The 18810-nt window shown below is 44.5% G+C and overlaps 1 protein-coding gene across 1 annotated transcript in view; it reads left to right on the forward strand.

The window, feature by feature from the left end:
* KIFC1 (kinesin family member C1) overlaps nt 1-16625 on the forward strand; it is a 19475-nt gene extending 2850 nt beyond the window's left edge. The window contains exons 2-18 of the mRNA XM_018558124.1: nt 706-847; nt 2103-2223; nt 3091-3150; nt 4293-4317; nt 4486-4496; nt 4709-4916; nt 6063-6240; nt 9556-9723; nt 10253-10375; nt 11608-11724; nt 11810-11983; nt 12074-12241; nt 13068-13206; nt 13813-13952; nt 15034-15107; nt 15343-15418; nt 16546-16625. Coding sequence (XP_018413626.1) covers nt 716-847; nt 2103-2223; nt 3091-3150; nt 4293-4317; nt 4486-4496; nt 4709-4916; nt 6063-6240; nt 9556-9723; nt 10253-10375; nt 11608-11724; nt 11810-11983; nt 12074-12241; nt 13068-13206; nt 13813-13952; nt 15034-15107; nt 15343-15418; nt 16546-16590 — 1959 coding nt within the window. The 5' untranslated portion in view covers nt 706-715 and the 3' untranslated portion in view covers nt 16591-16625. The remainder of the gene's footprint in view (nt 1-705; nt 848-2102; nt 2224-3090; nt 3151-4292; nt 4318-4485; nt 4497-4708; nt 4917-6062; nt 6241-9555; nt 9724-10252; nt 10376-11607; nt 11725-11809; nt 11984-12073; nt 12242-13067; nt 13207-13812; nt 13953-15033; nt 15108-15342; nt 15419-16545) is intronic.
* The last annotated feature ends 2185 nt before the right edge of the window (nt 16626-18810 follow it).

The raw sequence follows: 18810 nt of genomic DNA on the forward strand, positions 1-18810 counted from the left end.
CCCCCCCCCCCCCCCCCCCCCTGTGTGATGGCATAGTGCAGGTGACAGGTTCTCTTTATGGGGACTTTAGGGATTTCCTCTCATATGTAGAGGTGATCGGGCGGCCTGTCAGCTTCCCAAATCTACTTCTACTTTATAAATGTAAACAAACTCCCGGCTGGCAGGAATTTGCTTATATGCCGGGAGCACGAGTGCCATCTGTAGCTGCAATAAGTCGTTTCTTATCGTCTATAGCGATTGCATCGTCGCTACAAACTGCGCTAATTAGCGATAATGGGCTTTTTGTTGCCTGAGAACGCAATGGGAGGAGTTTATCAAAACTGAGGCAAATAGAATGTGGCAACCAGTCAGCTTCTAGCTTGTGTTTTCAAAGCTTAACTGATAGATGTTTTGTTGCTATGGGCAGCTGCTTCAGATTCTGTCTGCTCCAGTTTTGATTGCCCCGCAATGAATCAGACAGAACCTGGAGCAGTTGCCTATAGCAACCAATCGGCATCTCTTCAGTTTGTTTTGTTAAGCTTTGAAAAACGAAAGCTAGAAGCTGACAGGTTGCCATGGGCAACCGCTCCACATTGTGTCTGCTCTAGTTTTGATGAATTTGCCGTCATTGTGGGTAAAGAGGAAAAGCAGCCCGTGTACACATCACTCATATGGATGATATGACCCCTGTGGTCTGGATCTTATGTTTTGTTTGTTTTCGTGAAGGATTCTGAATATGGAGACTTCATTAGAAAAGAAGCAGCAGCAGCAGTCCCTCAGGATGTCCCGTCTCCCGGTCCCACCCAGGAAGAGGCAGCTGAGCGACGAGAACCAGGAGCAGATGTCGAGGGTAAAGCCGGTCCTGGGGGTTTGTTTCATGTTTCTGTTTTTTCTTCTCCCTTGTGGGCTGCGTGCTTGGCATGGATTGGGGGGTAGCTTTTTTTTGCCAGCTGTGTCCCATTGGGGAGATTTCCCTTTACTTCCTGTCTGGTAGCTACAAGAGGAAGTGACAGGTGAATCCCTGGTGGTCGCCAGAACTGGTGTCCCCATTGGAAGATTTCCCATCTATTCTGATGACAACATAACATTTTTGGGATTTTCTTTTACTTTGGGTGATAACGGTCACCGGGACAAATATAGAGAATTAATCTTCATAATGGGGACAGGGGTTCTAATTAGGGATGTACCGATACTAGTATCTGTATCAGGGGGCCAATATTGGGCATTTTCACAAGTACTTGTACTCATGAAATTGCCCTGATACTAAAGGCCGGTACTGGCACTTTACATTTTTAAACGAGAGGCTGCCTGAGGTCCCGCGTTTCCTAGGGACCTCAGGCAGCTGTCTTTGACAGTAACGGTCCGGCCCCACGTCTCCTTTCCCAAGACCGGCACAGCCCCACACCCACCTGGGCAGCCCGGGAAACCAACCTACGCAGCCATGGATAGACCGGCACCCAGCCCTGTATAATCATGGATTGATGGGATCTGTAGTCCTCTATAGCCGGTTGCCATTCTCCATTCCTGTATAATCATGGATTGATGGGATCTGTAGTCTTCTATTGCTGGTTGCCATTCTCCATTGCTGAGAACCATGCCTGTAACGGTCAGTCTTGGAATACCTCATGGTACTTGTAGTCGAAGGGCCGGAGTTGCCCACCTCTGTTCTATTCCTTCTTAGAGGCATTTAAACAAACCTTTTCCTGGCTTTACTTCTTATTTGGGTCACAGAAGTACATTTACTAACGCTAGGTTCTAGGGCTGATGGGTAGAAGACATCACCTATAGACACCAAGGCCCCTCCAGAGGTCTATCCTCACCCAGTGGGGCAAATTGTCTTCCTAGCTTGGATTCTCCTCCTGATTAGGGCCATTAGACTCGTGAGGAGTTATTCTTGTTGATGGAGATCTGGGCCATTAGATTATTCGTACTTGAGCCCAGGTCCGGACTGACCACCCCATGGACCATTCTTGTCCAACATAGAGGTGAGGCTTGCTGTGTGGACCTTCTTGGGACTGAATCTTCTAGCTCAAGCATTCTCTATTATTCATCTGCTTACTCATATCTCGTTTATTGCAGTTGCTGACAAAGCAAAATAATCAAATATATTTTTGTCCCCCCAGAAACGCCTGAGAGCTTCATCCCCCGAAACTGAGCTGCCGAAAGTCCGGGTGGCAGCAAGCATCGCCACTACCAGGCCCCGCGTGGCTCCTGCAGTGGCTTTCCCTAAACCTCCAGTAATCGGTAGGTTGACGTCTGCTTAGAATACGATCCACAATGTGCTTATTACATTTCTATTATGTTCTTGGGAAGCTTAAAACATGTTGGCTTATTTAACTCCTTGTTACCTGGAATCCGTATAGTAACATTCTTTAGTACAATGCCCTGTGCTGACTGAGGATATGTTAATATATGTCCTTTTTTTTTGTACAGCTACCTGCTAAGACTGCATGTGGCTGCTGACTTTTAACTGAGCTGTCACTGGCTGTTTCAGTCACTCCTAATGATCCTAAACCCCAATTTTTGGTTCCCAATTATAGGATCACAATGTCAACTATGACACTTATAGTTTAAACTAGGGATGCACCGATACCGGTTTTTCGGTACAGAGTACCGATATTTTCTTTCCCGGTATTCACCGATACTGAATACCGATACCGGAAGTCTTAAGGAAGCCGGGCAGCGTGTAATGACTCGCCGCCCAGGTTCCTGATTACCTGGGAAGCCTTCTCCTTGCTCCCTTGTCACCAGGTGACGAGGAAGCACGGAGCTGGCTTTCTGGCCAATCAGGAGGCTGGGGGGCGGGTAATGACTCGCCGCCCAGCTTCCTGATACCGCAAGTTCCGGTATCAGAGTAAGCATCGGGAGTATTTGGCCAAGTAAGAGTACTCGCCCCAAATACTCTATTGGTGCACCCCTAGTTTAAAGCCTTAAAAAAATAAAAAAAAACTCCCAACCACCAGGTCTATTGACTCCAATATTAGAAACCAATATTGGTTTCCACTGGAAACTTTTCTATTTTTCACAAACAGCCTCAAATTCATATTTACATTGTACCAATTAAAACAAAAAAAATTACTTGACTGTATAATCTTTTATTTGGTGTTGCAGGTCGGCAGTCTTTGGCAGTAATAAATCCAAGAAACAGAGCAAATGTTACGGGTAAGCGATGTGATGGGTGTTTTATTAAATGCAAACAACCTTTGTTATATTTCGAGTGTTGTTTTTATTGCTGTGTTCTGTTTGCTAAGTAAATGGTTCTATGTATAAGCAATTTTAGATGCTTGCTATAGTGTCATTGATCTAAAGAAAGTCTGTTTGGTGGCAAGTCCGCTTTATGTGATCTATATGCTGGCCAACTGATCAAAATGTTGTTTGCTTTACAGCTCCACTAACCAAACCCAAAGTGACTGCACCAGGTAAGCCTAAACACAGGTGCAAAGGGCATCCTTATGGAATTATGCAGAACACCTGTGTGACAAGGCTGATATGGAAGCTGCCATTAACTACTAGTGCATGACACACATGCCTGAAATGGTTTCTTCTGCCATAGCCTTATATAGGTGCTTTGCCTTGAGAGTTTAACAGGAAAGTGTGTGTGTCTGTGTCTTAATACTAGACTAGCCAGTTTGTAGTTTACCTATTTCAATTTACATTTCTAAATGGCAGCCTCCAGGCATTTTGTGCACTGTAGCTATACAGCAGACTACATCGCCCTTCTTGAGCAATTTGCTCACTGCTTTCCCTAGAAGTCTGCACAGAGCTGCCAGTGTAATTGGCAGCATTCCCTGCGATTAAATTGCATATTTGGTGAACTCTTTTTCTAAAGTTCATCCTCGCCTAAAAGGATGCAGACACTGGAAAATGTTATGTTGCAACACTGAGATTGCGAAGGTGTTTGTATAGTGTGCTATTGCTGATGTCTCCTGATTGTTGTCTGGCTTTCATGCTTGGTATCAACAAGTGTAGAGATGAGGAATTCTGACACGTAATTACAGTTATTCTGGGTCTAAAGAATTGAAGCCAGACACTCCCATTTAATGCCCCCTTTCCACTAGCACATACTCGCCTTTCCTGCTCTCCCCCTAACCCCCATTCCGTTTAGCTGCAGAGAACACAGAAAATACCCAATATCTCCAGGTACGAAGGAGCATGCGAGTCACTCCCCTCATGTGACAGCGCTGGTACTTGATGATTGGCCGGGCACTGTCGCATTGGGATGGAGAGAGAAATATCTGCCCGGTGTAAGCTCTGCCCACAGTGATTTAGAGTTTATGCAAAGCTTTCTATCCTCACTTTCTGCAGCTGAACAGGGCAGGGAGGAGTGAAGGTAAGTATGTGTTAGTGGACGGATGACATTAGAGCGCACACATTGCTGTGCCCTGCAAGGGAGAAGTGCAGGTTTGCTTTGAATTCTCAATGCTTAAAAATAAATCCTGTATCTATCTATAGAATGTGCTGAGTAATAGCTGTTCAGTACGTATGCGAGCTGTGCTTCCTGCTTAGTAGTGCAACAAGTGTACAAGTCAATGTCTAGCCAACTGTGTTCTCACCTTGGCTGATGGTCAGAGTTTGCCACACCCACACAAAGTTTTGTTCCTTTTTCTTTATAGAGAAAGCAAGACCAGTGCTAGGTCACACAGATTCTTTAGCTTCTGTATAATTAGTTGAATGCGCAGTAGATTTTGTCTTTTACTAATTCATACCGAATTCCCCATTTACTGTTTAGCCCCGGCTCCGCTAGCAGGCGCAAAGAAGCGTGCCGCCTGGGACTTAAAGGGTCAGGTGAACGATATGAAGGACAAGATGACTAATTACAAAGGAAAGGTGCAATGCCTCTCCGGAGAGAACGCTCGTCTCCTGAGCACCAAGGAGCAGCTCCAGAAGCACGTGGAGACAATGAGTATTGAGAATGCTGGTCTCAGCGAACGGCTAAGGTAATTTTAGGGGAACTGTGCAATGTTTGAGAATATCTTACCTTGATTGCTAGAAAACCTTCCTCTAAACAGAGCAAGCACCCCCCAGTGTGTTATCAATGCAGCAGCTGAGTTCATACATCTTCCCCCCCAAAAAAAAAAATCAATTAACTCCTTTTTGTGGCCTGGAACTGTGTAAAGCACAACTCCTGCGTCCTGTTCCACTGTCCAGCGTCAGCCCTTTTCTGGGTTGCATTGCCTAGTGACTTTCAACCCACTTCCTGTGAGCCCTGGCTGTCAATGACCCACCTTCTATGGGAGCATCATCACGCATCCTGGGCTGAGAGTGGAAAGCTGCATAGATCCACACTTGCATGTCATTGGTGAGCACCAGTTGGCTGAATAGCTTGTTACATGACAACAGCAAAGACACCAGGATTTAGAGAGACCTTTTCGGTAGACCATTCATTTTAGCATGCTTTTCTCAAGATGACAAGTATTTAACGCATTTTAGGCATGTTGATGTTTTTTTTTTTTTAATGCCTCCCTTATGAATTCTGAGTGCCTTAATCTTGAACATGCTATCGGCATACTCATAGCTGTCATTCATGTGACTCTATAGCAGAGGTAGGCATCCTCAGCACTCCAGCTCTGTCATGCCTATGGCTGCCAGTCTTACAATGCCTTATGGGACTTGTAGTTCAACAGCTGGAGTACCAAGGTTGCCTATCTCTGCTCTATAGTATTCACTTCACTCCTTTTGCGGCTGCTACATAAAAATGTAGAAAGGTAAGGGGAGGAGGAGCTGGACCAACACAGACCGCAATTGCCCCTCTCAGAATACGAGAAGGCTATGCCATGTAAGGAGGGAGGGGGCTGTACTCTGAAATTGAACCTTCTTGAAGTAGTCAAATTTTCTAGCAAGTTCAAAGGTCCAAAAAAAATATTTTATGGAAAAGAAAAACCATGCAAGTATTACTGATAATACAAATGCTTGATGTTCCTGTGATTTTTATCACTGCAGACCTGAGACTGGTAGGAGGCAGAATCCCTTGTTAAATCTCTTTAACATCTATATACAAGAGCTTGTTGAGTTTTAAATAAATGAAATTATGGAGACAATAGGTGATGTATCGCATCATTCTCTTTCATTTTATTTATTTTTAGAACTGCGGAATTTAAGCTGCAGTCCCAACAGCAGAGACTGACTAACTCGGAGAGTGAGGTTCAGCGACTGACTGGCCTTTGCCAGAGACAGGAAAGTGAGCTGTCGAATGAGAAACAGACTGTGCAAGAGTTACGGGAGACCAGTCACAGTCTTGCAGAACAGCTCAAGGATAAGGAGGTACATTCTTATTTTTCTTTTCCTATTTTGTGTATAGATAACCATTTTCTGGGATGCGTTTATGTTCCAGTAACACTTTGTGTTTTCCCATCTCTTGCGCCTTACCATTGGCCAATCACTATGGTGGGTGGTTTTATTAACCATTAGTAGGGTATTGGAGGGGTACGTCCGTGTTGGAAACTATGGAAGATGGTTGCTGTTTAATGGAGGAACTATTTAGGAGAGTGATTTTTCACTCATCCTCATAGTTCGAGCCGACGTGTGACAATGAAACTGTCACGCGTCGGCTCGATAGATCAGGCAGTGCGTGAACACATACCGTCGCTCGCTCACTTCTTGACCATCTCCCTGCAGAGAGCGGGGACTGTCACTCACAGGTCCCTGCAGGGATTCCCGCTCCGATCCTCCAGCACTGACTGTCGTAACGGGAGGGGGCGGGTACAGCTGGCTCTGCCTCCTAGATGGGCAGAGCCAGCTGACAATCGCGCAGCTGGGTGGATCTCGACAGTAATGTCGGGATCCGTCTCGGCTGCTGCTGTCTCAGTATACCGCGAGCTGTAGCTTGCGGTATACTGAGCTTTGGGTCACGGGAGGACGCTAGTTTATGTCCTCCCGTGACCCTGGTGAGAACTATGGGGAAAAGCACTGACCCCATAGTTCTCCTTTTAACCCCTTCGTGACGGGAGACGTACACTGTACGTCCAGCCACAAAGGGACCAAATGACTCGTCACGTACACTACGTGACGAGTTATTTGCTGCACTAGAAGGCTGCTAACTGCTGAGAATCAGCGGTTACCTTTCAGTAATGGATGTCTAACTATCTAGAGATCCATTACTGAAAGGGTTAACCTTTTTCAGACACCCGATACCTTAATATCGGGTGTCTGAGAGTCACAGCAAAGCGGACACACATGTCGGCTTTTGCCGGCATTCTGACAGCTCGTATAGATCGAGAGATATCTCTCATTAGTAGGGTATTGGAGGGGTACGTCCGTGTTGGAAACTATGGAAGATGGTTGCTGTTTAATGGAGGAACTATTTAGGAGAGTGATTTTTCACTCATCCTCATAGTTCGAGCCGACGTGTGACAATGAAACTGTCACGCGTCGGCTCGATAGATCAGGCAGTGCGTGAACACATACCGTCGCTCGCTCACTTCTTGACCATCTCCCTGCAGAGAGCGGGGACTGTCACTCACAGGTCCCTGCAGGGATTCCCGCTCCGATCCTCCAGCACTGACTGTCGTAACGGGAGGGGGCGGGTACAGCTGGCTCTGCCTCCTAGATGGGCAGAGCCAGCTGACAATCGCGCAGCTGGGTGGATCTCGACAGTAATGTCGGGATCCGTCTCGGCTGCTGCTGTCTCAGTATACCGCGAGCTGTAGCTTGCGGTATACTGAGCTTTGGGTCACGGGAGGACGCTAGTTTATGTCCTCCCGTGACCCTGGTGAGAACTATGGGGAAAAGCACTGACCCCATAGTTCTCCTTTTAACCCCTTCGTGACGGGAGACGTACACTGTACGTCCAGCCACAAAGGGACCAAATGACTCGTCACGTACACTGTACGTGACGAGTTATTTGCTGCACTAGAAGGCTGCTAACCGCTGAGAATCAGCGGTTACCTTTCAGTAATAGATGTCTAACTATCTAGAGATCCATTACTGAAAGGGTTAACCTTTTTCAGACACCCGATACCTTAATATCGGGTGTCTGAGAGTCACAGCAAAGCAGACACACATGTCGGCTTTTGCCGGCATTCTGACAGCTCGTATAGATCGAGAGATATCTCTCTCAAGCTATACTGGCTTTTTTTTTTTTTATCTTTTGACTTTCAAGAATAGATACAAAATGTTATGTATTAGACACATAATGTATCTATTCTTGAAAGTAGAATGTTTAAGTTTTCTGAAACATTCACTGACAGCTGAATCCTGAACTGCTGCAGGATCAGTGTCACTAACTTATTATCGGCTGTTCTGAAGTTTGAAGCAGCCTGATAATAAAAAAAATGTATTAATTTATCAAGCAGTAATAGTGAGATTAATTCACAATGACTGCCTGATATAATTAAATAAATAAAATTTGTCAGTATAAAAAAAGTGAAAAGTGTAAATAAATTAAAAAAAATAGTGAAAAGTGTAAAAAAATTAAAAATAAGGGGCAAATGTATGTATTGCATTTTTTTTTTAGCTGTGCTGGTTTTGTTAAAAAAAAAATACTACAAATCAAAACTGGGAAAAAAAGTTTTTTTTTTAATGTTTTTTCCTCTTTTTTTTTAATTCGTATTTGTCCTAAGTGAGGCGTTAGACACACATATGTGATATAAATATATAGCCCTATCTGTCCTCTAAAAAACAATATATAATATGTGTGGGTGCACTTTGTTAGAAAATATATTACTGACGTGGAAGAATCACACAGCAAAAATGTCAAAAGTGTGTCAGTCATTTACGAACAGAAACCAAAAACAAGCTCAGTCATGAAGGGGTTAAGCAGGTCCTCATTCGTCTCTCTAGCTTTGATTGTGAATGTAATTCCTTCTCATAGTTCAGTCAGTTTCTAACAGCTAATACTTAACTTATTCCTCACTTCGTCTATCTTCCTCCATGCTGTGCAACCGGTCCCTCGATGCGTCTGTTCTTAGGTCCCCTGGCCGGGGGTCTGACGTCATCACACACAATGCAGGGACCAATAGTCACATTGTATGTGAAAGCCCGACCACAACCTTGAGAGAAAAGAGATAAGCACTTGAAGTCTATTATAGATATTAAAGGGATACAAATTATTCTTCTACCCTTAGACTTCACAAGCATTTAACCCTTGCTGTTGGGAGGGGGTGGGGGGCATGGTGACACTGCAGGGGTTTTCTTCTTTTTTTTAATTGTGAAGTTCAGCTTTAATAGACTTTACCTTTTAAAGAGGAATTTCAACTTAGTCATTCATATCCTGCTAAGCCACCAACACTAAGAAGATAAATTAAGAAATGCACATCGGGAACTAATTTCATTGTTTTTCTCAGTCTGTGAATCTAAATTTTTCTGATTGACTTCTTGCTCTTGGGTCAGATGAGATATAATTGCAAAGATTCTTTTACCTAGGAAAAATGTATATGAAGCACCACTGTGCCTAAGCTGCACATGCAGAAACAATGTAAACAGAGGGGTGGTATTCCCAGTGAGGATATAGCATCATAAGCTGCCAGCTACAGGATCTGAAACTTTGTTTTATTAGGAGGTTTTCAAGGGAATTGATAATCTATAGGCAAGTCACAGTCCTTGTTTTTTTTTTTTTTTTTTCTTCCTCTACTCATTTAGCAAAAACTGATTTGTCTGGAAAGGGAGAACTCCAGACTGAAAACACTTGTGAGTGATCAGAGTGCGGAGATCTCTTCCCTGAAACGTACCGTGGAAGAGAGAGATATGCAAGTGCATACGCTGGAGACTGACCGGAGGAGGTTACATAACACCATCCAGGAGTTAAAGGTAAGCCCCGTCCCTATCTATAGTAATTCTGCTTGTTTCAGAAGTTTCTACATCGGCCTAAAATAATCGGGTCTCCTGGAACCCCTGCTAAAACTCTGTACATAGGCCAAACCATATAGGTGGTCATTGTGAGAAGGTCTCCCTCACATTGGTGATCAGTGGAAAGAATGGTCTTTATGATTGTAGTTGGTCTATGCCCCCTTGCGTTGGTGGTCAGTGGGGAAGAATGCCCCCTTGCGTTGGTGGTGAGCGGTAAAGAATGCCCCTTAAAGACCTCTAACTTGATCATTGTTAACATTGGTCACTTATCTGAGAAATGGGAGGAGAAGCTCCCCTAGTCCGGTATCGCTGGTTGCCAAGTGTAATTGGTGTTAGAATTATGCAGCTACCTTTTATGAGATCATAGCGGTCGCTGTTCATGGAACCGTTGGCAACCTCTGGCGGAACCCTAGGCTTCCAGGGTTGTGAAAGACTGGTCTACATAGTATGTTGTGCATCTCCTGACTGGTTTTTCTTCTCCCCATCACAGGGCAATATACGTGTGTTTTGCAGAGTGAGGCCCATCCTCCAAACTGAGAAGAACCTTCCTGCTGGAAATCTCATCTTCCCTCCTAATGATGAGAAGGCCATTGTTTTAACAAAGGTGGAGGAGGTGAGACAATGCAATGCAAAATGTATATCATGTCAAGGGCTCCTGTTTCTATTAATGTATGGGGTTCTGTAACTTAAAGGATATGAGTACTCCATCACACTTCGCTCCATTAATATATCCAGCTAAAGGAAGCATGTTTGCAAAACCTTCTTCTGCCTTTTTTCCTTGCTTCCTTATGCCAGCTCGTATTACTGCTCCTGGTATCTCAAATGTACTTTCTTTAAATCCGCTTCCTACACGTCGGCATATCGCACGTCAACATCTAGCCAGTCGGAGCTCTATCACTTTGCAGAGTGCTATCGGTCTAAGGGCCTGAGTCGATAAGTATTTTGTTTGCATCAGAATCCATAGAAGTTTATGGGAATGCACAAGTAGTTTGAAGCTGCCTAGGAAGTCGAATGCCCCTGCAATGGAATTTTATGTAGAACTTGGAAGTGTCTCAAACTTCTCAAGTGCAAGCAAAATGAATCTCAAAGATCACTGCAATTGCCCATCTGAACAAGCTCCAACACTGTGACCTCTTTACAGTAAGGGAGAGTAGAGGGATGACCTCATCAATGTGCTCTTCATCTTTGCCGAGCCACAAGGTGGGATGGATACTGGACCTGGCTCTGCTGTCTGGCAGTGTTGTCTCAATGGCAGTCACACTGAACAGAATTACAAATCATTTTTGCAGGTTAAACAGTCAGTTTTAACTGCATACTTAGATTTTTCCCTGGAGTAGAGTTTTTCCTTTGGTAACGTTGTCCTTTACCACAGCCCCTCTCCCTCCCCTTTTCCCAGTGTAAGCAGCTTTAGTTTTTAACTTGCCATTAGCTGTAATACATATGGACCTGGCCAGCTTCTCTTCAAACTGTGCACCGTGGCCCCGTTCATTCCTGTGGGAATAGCTGCACTCCAAGCTGGAATGAATGGGGGTCACAGCATGAGTACACTAAATAGGAACTGGATGGGTTCATGCGGAAGGTATGATTGCTGGATTTTGTGTGAACACAAGTATACAATTGTCCTGTCTGCATTCGGAGATGGGGGAATATAGAAAAGAAACTTCCACACAATGTGTATTTTATATCAAAGAAGGCAAGCCACGATTTAAAGGCCAGTTGGCTTTTGTAAACGTTCTCCTTTACCCTGCACACGTATGTTTAACTGAACTTTATAGGTTATCTGAATGTATGATTTTAGGAACCTAGCATTCAATTTATATCCTTTTTTTTAAATATATTTTCCAGTCCCACATTGGCAGAGAAAAGAGCCAGTCTGTGAAATATGACTTCAACTTTGACTGCATCTTTCCAGCGACCACTGGCCAGGCAGCCGTGTTCGAGGAGATTTCATTGCTGGTCCAGGTAGATCTAGACTCTGCCATCCTCCTGTATTGTATATTTTGCCCCGGTTCCATCTGCTGACTACTCTATCCTTTCCCCTAATTAGTCTGCCCTTGACGGATATCCAGTGTGCATATTTGCATACGGACAGACCGGCAGCGGGAAAACCTACACCATGGAGGGTCCAGATAACGTCTCTGTGGAAACAATGGGGATGATCCCTCGGGCCATCCGGCAGATTTTCAGCAGTGCAGCGGAGCTGAAGACAAAGGGTTGGGAGGTGAGAGTTGTCACAGGCTGTGCGTGAAGGTGATCGGCACCTAAGTGTCTATTTCAACCTTTTCACGATCTGCTTTTTACATTCCCACAGTACAAATTTACAGCCAGTTTCCTGGAAATCTATAACGAGTCGATCCGAGATCTGCTGGCGAACCGGCCCGATAAGAAACATGAGTACGAGATCCGCAAAGTGAATACCACCAGCAATGAAGTCTACGTCACCAACCTGCGCTACGTGGAGGTCTCTAGTGTAGAGGAGGTAAGTCTGAATTAATTTGTATCTTTTATATCTGACCGCACTTTAGCTCAACAATAGGCTCTCATGTTTCCTCTGTGCAACGCAGTTGATTTTGCAGCTGCTAATTCTGTTCGTTTTGGATTGAGTAAGGGAGGACTACAACCCCTGTCAGCCTCTTTTTGCCATCTGTTTCCCATTGAGGTGATTTCACTTCCTGTCAAGAGCCACAACAGCAAATGAGGGCAATTCTTGGTGGTCAACAGGGTCACCAGAAAGTGTCCTCATTGGAAGATTCCCATCTACTCCTTTTCAGTGATAACCTCCATCAGGACAAAGGTGATCTATCTAAAACTACAAATAAAAAAAAAGTTTTGTCTAGTTTGCATTTTAATTTGCAATAGAATATCTTGCATAGTATTTGAGGTTGAATAAAGACCATCAACTTCAACCTTAAACATCAACTTCAACATCAAAGGTCCATCAACTTCAACCTTAAACATCAACTTCAACATCAAAGGTCCATCAACTTCAACCTTAAACATTGTATGAATTGCCTACTTAGGAAAATATTGGTGTTTGTTTTTGTTTTTTTATAAGTTTGGTGCATAATGAGTGTTGTAGTAGACCACCTGCACTCCACAGCGTTATGACCTTTTAGAGTCATGGTGCTCACAGTAATGAACACAGATGGCGCCGTTTTACTCAAAAAGAGGAACGAACAATTCACACTTGGAACTCTGCGAGTGCTGGTGATCGGCACTTTGCATAATGAGCCTTTTTTGAAGCCCGTGAGAATTCTGTAAGCTCCCACAAATCTAAACTCTTTTATTTATTTTTCTCATCTCAGGTACATGACCTTCTCCATGCGGCTAAAACCCATCGCTCTGTGGCTAAAACTGCGCTAAATGACCGGTCGTCTCGTAGCCACAGTGTGTTTCAGCTGAAAATTGAGGGCGAAAACAAGCTGAGAGATGTCCATACATCGTGTAAGTTTCTGCGGAGATTAGGAATACCGAGTTGGCCTTGGGAATCAAAATGTACCTAAAGCTGGACTCCAGCCAGATTGTACCCAAATGAAATGCATATACAGGTGAAACTCGAATAATTAGAATATCGTGCAATGTTTTACCTGCCAAAAAGATTTGCATTTCTGTCCATCCGGTTCTCAGATTTACACAGCAGAGCCACACAATACAGCCCTCTGTGACAGGCCAGGAGACCTGATTTTCCTCAGTTGCAGTTAAACTTGCAGGTCTTGTCTCTTCACCTGTCATCATATCCCTTATTGACACATGATCAGCACAACCAACTGGCTCCTTTTACTGATTCATTCTCTCTCGCGGGCCCTCTCCTGCGCGCACGCTCTTTCCCACCCGCTTGCTCTCTCCGCCGCTCGCCCACTCCCCACCCAGTCTGAGCTCTGGTGTACAGTGCTAGAGAAACTCGAAGCTGAATTCTGGGTATTACCAACAAAAAAATTAGCCTTGCTGCCACCCCGGTGTAGCAATATTTTTATCGGCCTTCTTGATTTATTTTTTCAGTGTAAACCATTTTCCCATGTTAGACAATCACTCGTGCATTTATCTCCCTAGCTGTCCTAAGCCTGATTGATCTTGCGGGGAGTGAGCGCCTGGACCGGTCACTATCAACTGGCGATCGATTAAAGGAAACGCAAAGCATTAACACATCACTGTCCACCCTGGGCATGGTGATCACCTCTCTGTGCAACAAAGTAAGTACATGCAGTGTTGCTGTGATTGGGCCTTTAAATCTGCGTGCCCTGTGTACATGTCAGTGTCTGCTTTTATTTAACGCGTTGCCATTAAAGCAGACATTTGTTTTAGTCAATCCTCGGCCGTGAAAAAGTGCGTGTGTGTGTGTATACAGAGACTGACATTTTTCTAAGATCTTCTTCTGGCCTATCTGGTGATGTCAGGGGTTCTATCTCTTCTCCTGCAGCAGGTGGCAGTCCATGCCCATACACTGAACATCCAACATGGAATGACATGAGAGCCATTTAGTGCATTCGTATTCTGAGCCCAGGCTAGCGTTATGATGCACTCACAGGAGCGGGTTGGCCATGGCGCTCTTGGCTCAGGGGAAGTGAGTTGAATGGAAGTGGGTCATGCCACCTCAGGGGTGGCCAAACTCCAGCCCTACAGCTATGGTGAAACCACAAATCCCATGATGCATGCGTCTCTGGTAGTCGTGGCTGTGAGAATCTTGCAATGCCTCATGGGATTTGTAGTTCTACAGCAGCTGGAGGGCCAGAGTTTTCCCACCCTGTTCCTGCTGAAAGACTGGTAACATCTGGTGGTGGAAATTTACTGTGGCAGGGTAGCTTTGGACAGAAGGTAAGTGTTGAACAAAAATCTACCTTGTTTTAGATCTTTTTAGGATTTTTTTTTTCATTTAAAAATGGAGAAAAAAAAGCTGGAGTTTCTTTTAATTGGGGCCCATTCACACCCAAGGAATCACAAGTTGACTTGCAATTGTACCTTTCGAATACTTTCTGTTCCATTGCGTTGCAATCAGTTTTCAGCGGATGCTAACAAAAGGGCACCAGAAAATGAATGGGGCTGGTTCACACCGGATCCGTTGCGCTGAAAAAAGATGCATGGTTTTTGTTTTGGTCAGCGCACCAGAACGGAGCGGTGTGAACTAGCCCCATCCACACCCATTCATTTTTCGGTGCTCTTCCGTTGGCATCAGCTGAAAAACTGATCGCAACGGAACCAGTGTGGATGGGCCCTTAAATAAGAATGTGTTCAGAGTTACACTCCAGGGTGACCTTTCTCATTACTTTCTTACAGGACTCGCATATACCTTATAGAAACAGCAGACTGACTTATCTCCTGCAGAACAGCTTGGGAGGAAACTCAAAAGTGTAGGTTTTTTTTATTTATTTGATTTAATCTTTATTCCAGGTAGCTTTTCTAGCATTTAACAATTAGATTGTAAGCCCTCAGGGGCAGGGCCTCCTTACCATCTTGTCTTGAATTGTATTGTGATTGTAATGTCTTCCTTATATTGTAAAGCGCTGCGCAAACTGTTGGCGCTCTATAAATCCTGTATAATAATGATATAAAGCTGAAGCTTATCATTCTATTCCTCTGTTCCAGGTTGATGTTTGTGAACATTTCTCCTTTGGAGGAAAACTTTACAGAATCTCTGAACTCTTTACGTTTTGCCAGCAAGGTAAGAAAGTCATCAATCAGTGTTTGCCTTCTAGTCGCTGGGACGGGTATTGTGATACTTAGTTCAGTTAAGGCCCCTTTTGCTCTGTTCTATCAGGAGCATGGGGAATCGGATGTAAACTGGCATGTGCATGTTTACACCCTCAAAACACTACCACCTACCTGAATTGCATGCTGTTCTCCCTGGGATGTCCTGTTTGAGTTTAGCATGGCTGTGCTTCATCCATTCACAGAGATCCTTGAATGGAAAGGCTACAAGTCCCATCTGCCACCGTGGTAGATGGGCTCACAGGTCGTGCCAGAACTGTGGTGATGTCACCACGCTTGTAGTCCATTGTTTACAGCCTCCTGCCCATCATTTTAGTCCATTGTATACTTCCTCCTGGCCCATGGTCCATACCTCTGCACAGACCTGTGGATGGTAAACGATGCAGCAACCTGTGTATTGCACCTGTGACAATGCTCTGCAGGCTTTCATGCAATCATTTTAATAAATGCTATATATATATATATATATACACAAACTTTTTAAAGATGGGGCCTATGCTTTTAACATGTCACCTCAGAGCCTCTGTTGTAATCAGGATATTTCTGTAGATATGGGGTTTTATTTTGAAGGGGGAGGGAGGGGGGCATCCTCGTGAACATTACAATTTACAACTGTTCTAATTGGGATATAGAGATATGATCTGATGGAAATCCAGCATGTGCCTAACTTCCTGTTTGGGTTGAAACCACAGTGCATTTTGTGCTCTAAAATGCCAAGCAGTGTTGTCAGCCATTCCAGCAGGACTAAAGAACTTCACCCCTGTCTGTTCCTCTCCACATACACTCCAATTTTCTTCTGAGCTCTGCAATTTTGCTGCATTGACTCCTATGTGCCTGCTCACATTGTGTGTGTGTGTGGGGGAGGATGGTTCTGGGGGGGATGTAGTTCAGTAATTAGCAAGCCTGGTTTTGATGTCTCCAGGAATAATAAAGTTGTGTATTGCTACAAGGGAAAAAAAGAGTTAAATAAAATGAATTCTGGGACATGCTGTAGAGGAAAGAGGGAGATTTGGGGGGTAAATGGGGGTCATGCCCGGACGTACACTTTAACCAGTAATGTGACTTTATTTTTCGTTTCAGGTGAACGAATGTGTGATCGGCACAGCTCGGGCAAACCGAAAATAATCTGCCCGTCTTCTCAACTACAGAAGAACATTTCTCTTTTCTTTTCTTTCTTTTTAAAAAAAAATATGTATATTTATTGTACCCGGGACCATCGCCGAGCATTTAAAGTAAACCTGTCTTATGAAAAGACCGCTTCCTATGTCTGTGGCAGAATAGAAATCGCCTCATATTGTATGCGCACGTTTTATGCCGCTGTTACCGCGCGTTTTTAATCTTGTATAAATCGTTATTGTCTAACTATAAATATCCAGGATTAACCAATGGGGGACATATGGAAACCTACACCAACCAATCAGAATTCATCTCTCATGGACATCGTTGTGTACTCGGCTCTGGTTGGTTCGGCTACTGAACATTGAACGAGACTTTTACTGTTTTAGGATTTTTTTTATATATATATTCTTTTCATGTGTATTGCGACAGCTTCAAGGGCAACCTGCCTATGGTCATGAATTTTTATGGATGCGTGTACATTTGTAAATATGCGTGTGAGTTGTTATTGTAAATAAATTTGCCGTGGTTTATAAGTGTCTGGATCCACTTCTGTGTCCCAATAATGTTCTTGTAGTGCGCAGGTCTCTGTATGAGCTCCAAATTTCATTTTTGGTGATGCGTCACCAAGACACATAGAGAGGGCGAGTCTTCTTAATGAGGAGACACGGCAATAAAAAGTTGACAGGGCTTCTAATCTCTCCGGCCCTCCAGCTGTGCTTTAACTACAAATCCCATCATGCCTTTAACTGTCAGCCTTGCATTGCCTCATGGGACTTATAGTTCCACAACAGCTGGAGGACCGGAGATGCACACCCCTGCCTTCATCTTTCGCCCACAACACTCCACTGAAACTGCCCTCCAAAGAGTCAATAATGGCCTGCTGACTGCCAAATGTTCACTACTCCTTACTCTGCTATTGGACCTTTCTGCTGCTTTTCACACGGTTGACCACATGCCCCTCCTCAAAAAACTCCACTCTCTTGGCTGACAAGACTCTGCTCTCATGTTTCTTCTACTTATCTAAGCGCTCCTTTTAGTGTCACCTACAAATCTACTTCCTCTTTCTGTAGGGGTCCCCCAAGGCTCTGTCCTTGGACCCCTCCTCTTCTCTATCTACACCTCCTCCCTGGGACAGTTGATCACCTCCCATGGCTTCCAATACCATCTCTATGCCGATGACACTCAAATCTGTCTCGGCTCATCCCTCCTGTGTCCCTGTGCATCACTTATTTATAACTGACCTATCAGTCTGGATGTCGCAACACTTAAAGCCTCAATCTTTCAGAAACCGAGCGCCTGATATTTCCTCCCACCAAATTTTCCATCGAGATTGATAAAACAATTAGCCCTCCCTTCCCCCATGGCTAGGTGTCATCCCGGACCTCATCTTTCTTCCCCCACATCCAATCCCTATCCAAATCCTGCCGCCTTCATCTTCCTAACATCTTCAAAATACGCCCCTTCCTCACCAATGGAACCTCCAAAACTACTCATCCACTCTCTTATCTCTCGTATTGACTATTGTAACTCCCTCCTCCATTGGCCTACCACTACACAGGCTCCTCCCCTTCAGTCTATCATGAATGCTGCTGCTAGACTCATCCACCTAACCAACCGCTCAGTGTCTGCAATGGCTTCCATCCCCCGCCCCTCTGCCAATCCCTCCACTGGCATCCACCCCCCTCTGCCAATCCCTCCACAATGTATGTGGTAAGGCTCTGAGAATCGCTGATGTTGGAGTCTTTGTCCAGAAACCATGAACTCTCCTTCACCTCATATACTGATATAACAGGCAGAACAAAGATGGCTTCCAGGATGCCCAATGTGTAGAATAATATGTATAGGCCTTATAGTTTAATTCGTTGTAGCCCCAAATAGTTCTGACATTCCATCCCCCACCCTCCTCTGTCAATCCCTACACTGACTTCCATCTCCCAAAGGATAACATTCAAAATATTAACAACCACTTGTAAAGCCATCCACAACTCTTCACACCCTAACCACCCCCTCCACTCCTCCCAAAACCTCCTGCTTTCCAGCTCCCTCATCAACTCCTCCCATACTCGCCTCCGGGACTTCACTAGAGTCTCTCCCATCCTCTGGAACTCTCTACTAGACATGTGCGATTCTTTTCATTCCGAATCGAAATTTCGGAGATTCGGATGTATCCAAATTCCGAATTACAGATATAACGATTGCAAACGAATCCGAATTCCCGAAATTCGT

Source organism: Nanorana parkeri, unplaced genomic scaffold, assembly GCF_000935625.1.
Source record: "Nanorana parkeri isolate BGI_ZX_2015 unplaced genomic scaffold, ASM93562v1 scaffold321, whole genome shotgun sequence".
In the NCBI taxonomy this organism is placed as follows: Eukaryota; Metazoa; Chordata; class Amphibia; order Anura; family Dicroglossidae; genus Nanorana; species Nanorana parkeri.